This window comes from Chiloscyllium plagiosum, chromosome 33 (assembly GCF_004010195.1).
Source record: "Chiloscyllium plagiosum isolate BGI_BamShark_2017 chromosome 33, ASM401019v2, whole genome shotgun sequence".
NCBI lineage: Eukaryota > Metazoa > Chordata > Chondrichthyes > Orectolobiformes > Hemiscylliidae > Chiloscyllium > Chiloscyllium plagiosum.
Genome location: NC_057742.1, coordinates 2,531,635 through 2,544,895, shown reverse-complemented (window position 1 = coordinate 2,544,895; position 13,261 = coordinate 2,531,635). Strand labels below are relative to the sequence as shown.

Genomic DNA, 13,261 nt, shown 5'->3' with positions numbered 1-13,261 from the left:
TTTTGATTAGGGCAACTGTAAACATGCTACAATTGGTCTCAGCACTACACTGAGTTAGGAGAAATGCTGGGATATTGGTGAACAAGGTGGTGTTCTGGACATTATCCAGTATAGACAGTAAGTTGCACAGTCAGAGTGAGGCAGACTTCGCTGCAGTCAGACTGAGATACAATAAGTATTGAATGTAAGTTTGCTCGCTGATCTGGAAGGTTCGTTTTCAGGCGTTTCATCACCATACTAGGTAACATCATCAATGAGCTTCCAGTGAAGCGCTGGTGGTATTGCCCACTTTTTATGTATGTGTTTAGGTTTCCTTTGGTTGGTGATGTCATTTCCTGCCCTTTTTCTCAGGGGGTGGTAAATGGGATCCAAGTCCACGTGTTTGTTGACAGAGTTCCGGTTGGAATGCCATGCTTCTAGGAAATCTCGCGCATGTCTGTTTGGCTTGTCTTAGGATGGATATGTTATCCCAGTCAAGGTGTGTCCTTCCTCATCTGTATTTAAAGATACTAGTGAGAGTGAGTCATGTCTTTTTGCGGCTTGTTGGTGTTCATGTATCCTGGTGGCTAGTTTTCTGTCTGTATGTCCAGTGTAGTGTTTGTTACAATCCTTGCACGGTATTTGCATGGGTGAATTAGCTGTTGAGGGGAGAAGGAAGAAGAGTGGCTGAGCAATAGTTGTAATGGATTCCATAGTCAGTAGATCAATCAGGATGGCAGCAGGTGACAAGTGGTATGCCGCAAGGCTCAGCGTTAGGACCACAACTTCTCACTTTATACATTAACAATCTCGATGAAGGAACTGAGGGCATTCTGGCTATGTTTTCAGACGATACAAAGGTACGTAGTGGGACAGGTATCACTGAGGAGGCAGAGAGGCTGCAGAAAGATTTGGACAGATTAGGACAGTGGGCAAAGAAGTGGCAGATGGAGTACAATGTGGGAAAGTGTGAGGTCATGCACTTTGGTGGGAAGAATCGAGGCATGGACTATTTTCTAAATGGGGAGAAAATTCAGAAGTCTGAGGTGCAAAGAGACTTGGGAGTTCTAGTCCAGGATTCTCTCAAGGTAAACTTGCAGGTTGAGTCAGGATTTTGAAGGCAATTGCAATGATGGCATTTATTTTGAGAGGACTTGAATATAAAAGCAGGGATGTACTTCTGAGGTTCTATAAGGCTCTGGTCAGACCACATTTGGAATATTATGTGCAGTTTTGAACCCCATATCTCAGAAAGGATATATTGGCCCTGGAGTATGTTCAGAGGAGGTTCATGAGAATGGTCCCAGGAATGAAACACTTAACGTATGAGGAACGTTTTAGGACTCTGGGTTTTTACTCAATGACGTTCAGAAAGACGAAGAGGGGATCTAATTGAAACATACAGAATACTGAATGGCCTGGACAGAATAGATGTTTGGAAGATGTTTCCATTGGTAGGAGAGACTAGGACCCAAGAGCACAGCCTTAGAATCATGGGAAGACCCTTTAGAACAGAGATAAGGAGAAACTTCTTCAGCCAGAGAGTGGGGAATCTATAGAATTTATTGCCACAGAAGGCTGTGGAGGCCAGGTAATTGAGTATATTTAAGAAAGAGATAGATAGGTTCTTGAGCATCAAGGGGATCAAGGGTTACGGGAAGAAAGCAGTAGAATGGGGTTGAGAAACTTATCAGCCATGATTGAATGGCAGAGCAGACTCGATGGGCTGAATGGCCAAATGTCTGCTTCTATGTCTTACGGTGTAATCAGGTGTTTCTGAGGCATTAAACATGAATCTAGAATGGTGTGTTGCCTCCCTAGCACCAGACTCATGGATGTCACAGTGAGGCTGTGGAAGGGGGAGTCAGCCAGAAGTCGTGGCCCACATTGGTACCAATGGCATAGGTAGGAAGAGGGATAGGACCTGAAGGCATATTTCAGACTGTTAAGAAGCAAATTACAAAGCAGGACCTCAACAGCAGTATTCTCAGAATTACTCCCACTGTCACATGCGAGTGAGCATAAGGACAGGGAATTGATTGATGAAATGCATGCCTGGAAAACTCCTGTAGAAGGGATAAGATCAGATTTTTGAAGAATAGGAACAGATTCTGGAGCAGATGGGACCTGTACAAACTGGACAGGTTACACCTTAACAGGACTGAGACCCATATCTTTGCAAGGGGATATGCTACCGTGGTTAAGATGGGTTTGTCAGGAGGCTGGGAATTTGAGAGATAATCAAAATTGGAAGGATGTTAAGTTGGTAACAGGAAGTTGAAAATATACTGGAGAGACTAGAAAACAGGAGAAACATAGCTGACTATTGAGTATGCTTTGAAAACGGAATGATGTCAAAAAGACAAAGTTAAACGCACTCTATCTGAGTGCATGCAGTATTTGCAACAAAGTAGATGATCTAAAGACACAAATTAAGATAAGTGAGTATCTTCTAATTGCCATTACAGGAACATGACTGCATGGTGATCAGGAACAGGAACTGAATAATCAAGAATATTCAAAGTTTAGGAAAGACAGACAGGAGGAAAAGGAGGTGGAGCTACAATTATAATAATGGATGGGATCAGTACATTAGTAAGAGAGGATCTCAAATCCGAAAAATAATGTATGGAATCTGTTCGAGTGGAGCTATGAAACAGCAAAGGGCACCAGACATTGGAGTTATTTATAGCCATCAAATAGTAGTAATGCGAGGGAATCAGGAGATGAAGGAAGACTGTAGCATGGGTAACACAGTCATCATGGGTAACTTCAATTTGCATGTAGACTGGGTAAACCAACCGAGCACTAAATCTGCAGAAGACAAACTTATAAAGTGTCTTAAGGATGGTTTTCTAGAGCAGTACATTGAGGAGCCAACTAGAGGTCATGCTATTTTAAATCCACCATCATGTAACGAAAAAGAGATAATCAATTATCTTGTTGCAACAGAACCTGTAGATATGAATGACCACAATATTATAAATGTAAAATTCTATGTCTGAAACTGAGGTAATTGATTCTGAAGCAAGGGTGTTCAATTTGAATAAGGGAAATTACAAAACACAATATACAAACTGGTTAAGGTGGACTGGGAAAATAGATTTTAGAAAACGGAAAATTAGGAAAATTGACAATGGATAATCTTTATAGAACTGTTACATGACATCCAACAACTTTATATTCTTTGATGTTGCAAAAATTGAAAAAGTAAGTAAACTTTGTAAGTAAACAAAAGAAGTTCAAGATTGTACAAGATTAAAAAGGCAAGGCACATAAATGCTGAGGATTGGGAGGTTCACAGAATACAAAGGAAGACAAAGAAACTGATAAGAAGATGGACAACAGAATATTAATCCAATCTAGCAACAAACATAAAAGTGACTGTAAAGCTTCTATGGGGACTTAAAAAGGAAACATTTAGCTTACATGAAAGTGGGTCCATTACAGGTCGAGTGAGGAGAATTTATAATGGGGCATACAAAAATGGCAGAGAAGCAAATTGATTATTTTGTGTCTGTTTTCACTGAGGAAATTTCCAGAAATCTTCCAGAACTAGAAACCCACGTGGCTTGGGAGAATGAGGAGTAAAAGGAAATTAGCATTAATAGGAAGGTTGTCCTGAAAATTAATAAGGCTAAACGTTGATAAATCCCCAGGATCTGACGGTCTACATCTAAAGTACTGCAGAAGGTGACTACAAAATGAAATAGCTGATTCACTGGTAACCACCTTCCAAAGTTTTACAGACTCGGGAATGGTTCCTGTAGATTAAAAGGTAGCAAACATCATCTCACTATTTAAGAAGGGTGTGAGAGTGAAAACAGGGAATTATGTCAGTAGTAGGGAAAATCCTGGAATCTATTATAAAGCTGTCCACTACACCTCCAATTTTGGTGTCATCTGCAAACTTACTAACTATACCTGCTATGTTCACATCTAATTCATGTATATAAATGATGAAAAGTAGTGGATACAGCACCGATCCTTGCGGCACACCGCTGGTCACAAGCCTCCAGTCTGAAAAGCAACCTTCCACCACCACATTCTGTCTTCTACCTTCGAGCCAGTTCTGTACCCAAATGGCTAGTTCTCCCTGTATTCCATGTGATCTGACATTGCTAACCAGTCTACCATGAGGAACCTTGTCAAAAGCCTTACTAAGTTCATATAGATGACATCCATCACTCTGCCCTTATCCATTGTCTTTGTTACTTCTTCAAACTCTAATCAAGATAGTAAGACATGATTTCCCAAATACAAAGCCATGTTGACTATCCCTAATCAGTCTTTTTCTTTCCCTCAGGACTCCCTGTAACAACTTGTCCACCAACGACATCAGGCTCACTGGTCTATAGTTCCCTGGCTTTTCATTACCACCTTTCTAAATAGTGGGACCACGTTAGCCAACCTCCAGTCTTCCAGCACCTCACCTGCAACTATCGATGATACAAATATCTCAGCAAGGGGCCCAGCAATCACTTCCCTGTCTTCCCACAGAGTCCTAGGGTACATCTGATCAGATCTCAGGGATTTATCCACCTTTATGTGTTTTAAGCTGGCCAGCAACACCTCCTCTATAATATGGACATTTTTCAAGATGTTATTTATTTCTTTTTGTTCTCTATCATCCATATCTTTCTCCACAGTAAATACTAATGTAAAATACTTATTTAGTATCTCTCCCATTTCCTTGGCTCCACACATAAGCAGCCTTGCTGATCTTTAAACGGCCCTATTCTCTCCCCGCTTACCCTTTTGTCCTTAATGTATTTATAAAATTCCTTTGGATTCTCCTTAACATTATTTGCCAAAGCTATCTCATATCCCTTTTCTGCCCTCCTGATTTCTCTCTTAAGTATATTTCTATTGCCTTTGTATTCTTCCAAGGCTTCTCTCAATCTCTGCTGTCTATATCTTCTTTATCTTGACCAAAACTTCACTTTCTTTAGTCATCCAGCCCTCTCTACACCTACCAGCATTACTGTCCCTGGACTCTTGTCACCTCATTTTTGAGATCTTCCCATTTTCTAGTTGTCCCTTTACCTGCAAACACCGCCCCCCCCCCCCCCCGATCAACTTTTGAAAGTTCTTGCCTTATACCATCAAAATTGGCCTCCCTCCAATTTAGAACTTTAACTTTTAGATCAAGTCTATCCTTTTCCATCACTATTTTAAAACTAATAGAATTATGATCGCTGGTGCCAAAGTGCTCCCCCATTGACACCTAAGTCACCTGTCCTGCCTTATTTCCCAAAAGTAGATCAAGTTTTGCATCTTCTCTCGTAAGTACATCCACATACTGAACTAGAACATTTTCTTATGCACACTTAAATTCCTCTTCATCCAAGTCCTTAACACTATGGCAGTCCCAGTCTATGTTTGAAAGGTTAAAATCCCGTTCCATAACCATCTTATTATTCTTACAGATAACTGAGATCTCCTTACAAATGTGTTTCTCAATGTCCCATTGACTATTGAGGGGTCTATAGTACAATCCCAATAAGGTGATCACATCTTTCTTATTTCTCAGTTCCACCCAAATGACTTCCCTGGACCTATTCCCAGGAATGTCTTCCCTAAGTACAGCGTAATGCTATCCCTAATGAAAAACGCCACTTCCCTTCTTCTCTTGCCCTCCTTTCTGTTCTTCTGGTAGCATCTATACCGTGGAATATTAAGCTGCCAGTCCTATCCATCCGTGAACCATGCCTCTGTAATTACTATGATATCCCAGTCCCATATTCCCAACCCGACTCTGAGATTTGCCTTACCTGTTGTTGGGCCTCTTGCATTGAAATAAATGCAGTTTAATTTATCACTCATACCCTGTTCTCTGCTTTGTTCGTACCTGCTTTGACTGTTTGACTTGCTACTTTTCCCAACTGTACCAGTCTCAGACTGATCTTTTTCCTCACTATCTCCCTGGTCCCACTACCCCCAACCTTACTCGTTTAAATTCTCCCAAGCAATTCTCACAAATCTTCCCACTAGCATATTAGTCCTCTTCCAATTCAGGTGCAATTCGTCATTGTTTTACAGGTCACTTCTACCCAAAAAGAGATTCCAATGATCCAAAAATGTGAATCCTTCTTCCCTGCACCAGCGTCTCAGCCATGCATTCATCTGCTCTATCCTCCTATTCCTAGTTAAAAATCACACAGCACCAGGTTATAGTCCAACAGGTTTATTTAGAAGCACTAGCTGCCCAGGTGTTGCACCTTGACAAACCTGACAACATCCTTGTAAATCTTTTCTGAATTTTTTCAGGTTTCACAACATCCTTCTAATAGGAAGCAGACCTGAATTGTACGCAATATTCCAACAGTGGCCTAACCAATATCCTGTACAGCTGCAACATGACCTCCCAACTCCTGTACTCAATACTCTGACCAATAAAGGAAAGCATACCAAACGCCTTCTTCACTATCCTATCTACCTGCGACTCTACTTTCAAGGAACTATGAACCTGCACTCCAAGGTCTCATTGCTCAGCAACACTCCCCAGGACCTTCCCATTAAGTGTATAAGTCCTGCTCTAATTTGCTTTTGCAAAATGCAGCACCTCGCATTTATCTAAATTAAACTCCATTTGCCACTCCTCAGCTAACTGGCCCATCTGATCAAGATCCCGTGGTACTCTGAGATAACCTTCTTCGCTGTCCACTACAATGCCAATTTTGGTGTAATCTGCAAACCTACTAACTATAACTCCAATGTTAACATCCAAATGATAAACAAGAGATAATTCTGTAACAGCTATTTCACATTATCGTACAGTCACGATCTAGCCTCTGGGAGGACTACATTGGAAATCTTCCAGTTATGAAATCTTCCAAGGCCTATCAATACTCATAGTCCAGCTTTGTACTGAATAATCACTTGGTCAAGGTACCAAACGATGTAGGATATCCCTGCAATTATATCTCAATAAGAGCTGACAATATCAGAGATTGGGAGAACATTACAGATCAGAAACAGGAAAAATACAAGACTATGCCTTGAAATACTCTTCATGAATAGCTACTAGGTGCAACTTAAGCAACTGAAATACTGGAAAGTTTGATATACCCTGTAACTGGGAGGAGAGCCCAAACAGAACTTTTACTGATCAGTGTCAAATGACAATAAGAGAACCCAAATATAGTGTGGGCACAAATCTATTTTCACAGACATCAAGCTCTGATAAGAGTTGCATGTTAACTCAAAAGAATTGATTTAAGTAGTCCTTTCCAAGATGTACCAAAGCACTTTACAGCCAATTCAGTACTAATGTCCATTTGCTAGGACAGGTGAGTCCTGTTTGTTTTCTCACCCAAGAAAATGGCAACTTTGACAGTGGAGCACCTTTGTAGTACTGCATTGGAATTTCCAGACTACACTTTTTATTGAACCCATGACCTTTTGACTCATAGGTGACAGCATTACCAACTCAGCCACAGTAGACAACAACAATGGGACAGGGAGAGACACAGCTACTAGGTACTTCACGGAAAATGATTTGAAAAAAATCCAAAGTGAAGGGACAGTGGAAGTGAAAATTATCCTATTTAATCTTTCACAGGTTTACTTAAGATTGTAATTGCTAAATTTAATGGTTTTCTTATCGAAAAAAGAAATAGGTTGAAGGGCCACGATCTATAGTACGGGATGTCTGCAAGGTAAAACAAGGAGGAGTGGAGATATCACAAATCAAACCAGGCTGCATTGAATTTTAGAATGGTTACAGTACAGAATTAGGCCATCTAGTCCATTGTGTCTGTTTTAGCTTTCTGCAAGATCAACTTACCTCATTTCATTTCCCCAGCTTTACTCCATGGACTGGTAACTTTTTTCTTCCTCAACAAATAATTATCTAATTTTGTTTTGAATTCCAGGATTGAATCTGCCTTCACTACAATCACAGACAGTATATTCCAGGTCCTAAATCCTCACTGCAGAAAACAAGGTTTATCCTCCCACTGCTGTTTCTCCTTTAGAACAGCATTATGCTTCTCGATCCTCCCACAAACACTGACAGTTTCTTCCTATCTACACTGTCCACACCCCTTGTAAATTTGAAAACGTTCATCCAATTGTCTCAGATAGGACCAGACATACAGTTTCTCAAGTCTACTCCACCTTCCATTCAATCTTGCTAACCCGACCTTGGATTCAAATGCACATTATTGCCTGTTAGTCATAATTCATGAAATACTGTACTAATTAGTGACACCATGTTTCTACATTTTTAAAGCCTGAGGCTTGTCAGAGAGAATATATAGTCTGAGGGAGGTTCTTAGGATAAAAGTTGGCACAATTCCATGTTTGCAATTATGCAAACAATTTCAGCCTTTTAAACAGCGAATCTACAGCATTGGAGTTGGAAATCAGAAAGAAACCGGGTTACACAATTAGCACCAGAGTACAAGTTTGATAGCTGACATGGCAAAATGAGCAAAGCAGCCTGGATTAACATTGCGCTGTTTATTCTGCAATCACATCCTCCCAGTGACCAAGCCCTGCTCAAAAGGACTGTAGATTTGATACAGAGCAGGACTCCATAAATCCTTTCCTCACTCCCAACCATGCTGTAAGGATGACAGGTTAAAGCTGGAGCAACAATGTAATTACATCAATTCTCAGAACTATGGTACCAGCATAAAAAAACCACACAAGCACGATTGGTGGGTCAGACATACACAGTAATATTGATTTTCCAACCTGCACTTCCTGTGAGCATGGCTTTCAGCTGCAAGCCAGTGGGTGGGCCTCTTTTGTACTCCAGCTCCTTCAGCAACTTCTTCTAAACAGCTCCCTTTACATTAACATTCACTATGTAAACAGGTCAAAAAAATGATAGTGTTAATTTACCATTTTCAAGATGTTTTGATTTAAACTGCGAAAACATATGGCTGTTCACATTGCATCTGCACGCTTGAGCCTGTTTTTTTAAACCGTCAGCATCACCTGATAGCTTCAAGTGCAGAAACACTGACATTGCTGAAAGATTAACTCCTTCCACACAGGGACCAGGCCACAGGAAGACTATTTCCACAAACCACTGAACTGTATAGAGTACAGACAGTCATAGATTAGAGGACTACTTACCAAGTAAAAACTGGTTATTTATCAGAAAATGTATCCAGTAAAGACAGAATAAGATAGAAAGTCCCAGGTTTTCTATTCAATCTGAGATGGCTGATCTCAGGTTAAAGAGATATTTCAGAATACTTAAAATAACTATACTTCCACCATAAGGATAAAGGCCAGGGGAAGGATCCAACCTCCAGAGTTAATTAAGGAGAATGCGTGTCAAACACAGGGAAAAAGCATATATTGAGCAGCAAATCAGATGATTGGTCAGAACGCAAAGAACAGCAGAGAATGACGATACAGTTAATCAGGACAAAATAAAGCACATCAGAAAGCCAGAAATATAAAAACAATTCCTACAGGCATCTGGAAAAGAAAACCAAAGTGAGTGTTGGTCCTCTCGAGGGGAAGAATAGGGAGTTAATTGTGGATAATAAAGATATGGCAAATGTATTGAATAAATATTTGGATTCTGTCTTCACTAAAGAAGACACAAAAACATCCCACTATAAATCAGGAGGTTGAAGGAAGAATGGAACTTTGTGAAATTATAATCATTAGGGAGACTAGATATAACAAAACTGGTGGAACTGCAGGTTGATAAGTCTCCAGATCCAGGTGGACTTCATCTTAGGGACTTAGAGGAGGTCACTAATGACATATCAGATGAGTTAGTGTTAATTTTCCAAAATCCATTAAATTCTGGAAGGTTCCATTAGATTGGGGAGTAGTAAATATAACCCCTAATTTGGATAAGTTTATGAATAGGAAAGGTTTGCAGGGATGTGGGCCAAGCATACATAGGTGGAACTAGTTCAGTTTGGCAACATGGTCGGTGTGGACTAAAGGGTCTGTTTCCATGCTGTATGACTCTAAGAAGGGAAGAAGGCATCAAGAGGATACTTAGTTGACATCTGTTGCGGGAAAGCTCTAGAATTGATCATTAAAGAGGTTATAACTAGGCAGCTGGTACTCAAGGTAACTGGAAAGAATTGTGAAAAGGAAATTGTATTTAAGCTATTCATTGAAATTCTCTGAAGATGTAGTAGGTGCTGGGGATAAAGATGAGTACATTGTTATACTGTACTTGGATTTCCAGAAGGTATTTAACAAGGTTCCACATAAAAGATTATCATGCAAAGTAGGAGTTTATGGTGTAGGGGATAAAGTATTTGCATGGATTGATGGTTGGCTAACAGGGAGAAAACAAAAAAAATGCATAAATAGATTTATTTCAGTTTGGTAGCATGTCACAAGTAGGGTCCTGCAGGGGTCTGTGGTGGGCGCTTAACATTTCACAATTTATATCACTGACACAGATGCAGGGATTCAAGGTACTGTAGCTAAGTTTGCAAGTGAAACAAAGATAAGTAGGAGGGTTTTCTTTGTGAAGATGATATATCAAAGATGCGGATCAATATCCATAGGTTAGGTGAGTGGACAAAAAGTTGACGGATGGAACAAAACATGGATTTCAGCCTCAGGAGGTGGTGGAAGCAGGATCATTGAAAATTTTTAAAGTGGAGCTGGATACGTTCTTATTAAGCAGGGGAATCAAAGTTATTGGAGATGGGTGGATGGGGGGGTGGTGTGGTGATGAGAGGGGAAAGAATTAAAAGGGATCTGAGGGGCAACGTTTTCACACAGACAGTGGTGCGTTTATGGAACAAACAAGTACAATTACAACATTTAAAAGGCATCTGGGCGAGTATGTGTATAGAAAGGGTTTAGAAGGATACAGGCCAAACACTGGCAAATGGGACTAGATCGGTTTAGGATATTGGTCAGGGCAGATGAATTGAATTGAAAGATCTGTTTCTGTGCTGTATTACTACATGGAATTTGGAACATAAATTGATCAGCCACTATTTTACTGAATGAAACAACAAGCTTGAAGAGTTGAATGGCCTATTTCTGCACCAGATTCATTTGTTTGTATGATTGTTAGGTGGGGCATGTTTGGACAATGGGCTCAACTCTGATGTGCCTTACCCCACCTCAACCCAAGTCCCAGCATGATCAAACAGTTACTGTCATAATCACACAAAGGTATTAGCAATTAAAGAGAGAACTGAACATGACTGGAGTCCAAGGAGCTGTGTTGCACCAAAATGTGAAATCTTTCACAAGAGGACTATTTTAAAAAATAGATATGAGGACTGAATAATTGAAGTTGGAATTTTACCTTTCAACCCTGGGACTTCAGTTCAAATCAGATTTTCTTCATTGGCTGATATAGTAATTGACGGCCAATCTTAACATCTGCAATCGCACACCCAGAATCCAAACTAGCTTTCAATTTGATAAAAATAAGAACATAAAAAATAGAAGTTGGCCTTTCAGTTACAGTGACATCTTTGGTGATGCCACTGCTGAAAGTGAGATCTACGTTTGGTCAGCAAGTAAATGACATGGATTTACACCAGATCTCACCAGCAATCATTATTTCAGAGAAGCTCATCAACCTCTGCCATTAGATGAAAGTTGATCTAGATTGATGACCAAGCAGCCAGTATGGATCGAATATCTACTAACAGCATTGGATTCAATCCCCCTTCTGATTGGGGTGAATTCGGGACCTTCACCTAGCCATGGTAGATTTCACAGTTTTGTGAGTGAAACTTGTCTTTGGGCAGAAAATTGAAGAAGTAGGTATGACCACCTAAAAAAGGGGTCTTTTGTTTGATGATTCTGGGGCAAATTGGATTTAAAAAGGCCAGATTAACTTCAGCAATTCAAGAAGGTGGCTCAGTGTCACCAGCTCAATGGCAGTTAGGTTAAGTAATAAATGCTAGCCTCGATAGTAAGATTCACATTTCATGTCAGTATTTAAAAAATCCATGCTCTTGTGCTGACCAGACCAGCATGTTTCATAATCACTTATTGTTCATGCATCTTTAAATGAGGATTCTAACAAAGTTGCAATTTTAATAAGTTTATCATGGTAAATTTGACACCAAATCACAAAAGGAAATATTGAGATAGCTCAGTCAAATAGGTTGGTTTAAGGAGGATCTTAAAGGAGGCAACAGAGGTGGAGAGGTTTAGAGAGGAAAGTTCAGAATGTGGTGGCAGTCCACACAGCTTTACATAAATTCCACCTGTAGAATGATGAAGATCAGGAAACTCTGAAGGCACGAATTGGGAGGTGCCTAGAAATCCTACAGGATTGTGTTGCTGGAGATTATAGGAATAGAGAAGGAAAAGGGCCACTGGGAGATTTAAGAAAGCATGAATAAGAATTTCAAAATCTAAATGGTGCCTCGTCCAGCAAAAATGTAGGCGAGTTGCAGACAGCAAGGTTTTGGATGAACTTGAGCTTAGATGTAAACGGAAGATACATGTTATCCTAATCAACCTGAGTAGAGGTGTTAAGGCACACCCTCTGGAGCAGGCAGGGTTTAAACCCAGGGTTCACTGGCTTAGAACATAATAACTAGGAGCAGGAGTAGGCCTTCTGGCCCTTTGAGCCTGCTCCACGATTCAATAACATCATTGCTAATTTTTTCATGGTCTTAGATTCCTGATGAAGGGCTTTTGCCCGAAACGTTGATTTTCCTGTTTCTCAGATGATGCCTGACCTGCTGTGCTTTTCCAGCACCACACTCTTGACTCTAATCTCCAGCATCTTCAGTTCTCACTTTCACCTTTTTGTGGACTCAGCTCCAATTAGCCACACTCTCACCATATCCCTTAATTCCTTTATTTTTCAAAAAAATGTACCTTAGCTTTAAAAGCGTTTACTGAAGCAGTGTCACCTACTTCCCTGGACAAGGAATTCCATAGATTAACAACCATCTGGGTGAAGAAGTTCCTTCTGAATTCAGTCCTAAATCTGCTCCCTCTAATCTTGAGGCTATGCCCTCTTGGAGAAAGTGAGGACTGCAGATGCTGGAGATCAGAGCTTAAAAATGTGTTGCTGGAAAAGGCGGTGCTGAGTCCGAAGTTAAGGACTGAGAAAAGGTGAGGGGAGGGGAAATGAGGAAGCTGGAGAAATTTGCATTCATCCCTTGTGGTTGGAGGGTTCCTAGGCGGAAAAAGAGGCACTCTTCCTCCAGGCATCGTGTTGCCATGGTCTGGCGATGGAAGCGGCCAAGGACCTGCATGTCATTGGTGGAGTGGGAGGGGGAGTTAAAGTTTTCAGCCACGGGGTGGTTGGTGCGGGTGTCCGAGAGGTGTTCTCTGAAACGTTCCGCAAGTAGGCGGC

The 13,261-nt window shown here is 40.6% G+C and overlaps 2 protein-coding genes across 6 annotated transcripts in view; one reads left to right on the top strand and one right to left on the bottom strand.

Moving 5' to 3' along the window:
• Positions 1–13,261, bottom strand: part of LOC122539732 (sorting nexin-11-like) — a 126,066-nt gene that overhangs the window by 111,118 nt on the left and 1,687 nt on the right. For 2 of the 5 annotated variants that reach the window (XM_043674763.1, XM_043674762.1), the window contains exon 2: positions 8,683–8,793. Coding sequence is in view for 2 of the 5 variants with exons in the window: in XM_043674765.1 (XP_043530700.1) it covers positions 7,769–7,773 (5 nt within the window). In the remaining 3 variants the exon portion in view is untranslated. Of the gene's footprint in view, positions 1–7,768; positions 7,937–8,682; positions 8,911–13,261 lie in introns of those variants that run through there. The other 3 variants (XM_043674764.1, XM_043674765.1, XM_043674761.1) reach the window with 3 other exon arrangements.
• Positions 124–13,261, top strand: part of cbx1b (chromobox homolog 1b (HP1 beta homolog Drosophila)) — a 30,038-nt gene continuing 16,900 nt past the window's right edge. The window contains exon 1 of the mRNA XM_043674759.1: positions 124–184. The gene's annotated coding sequence lies outside the window, so the exon portion shown is untranslated. The remainder of the gene's footprint in view (positions 185–13,261) is intronic.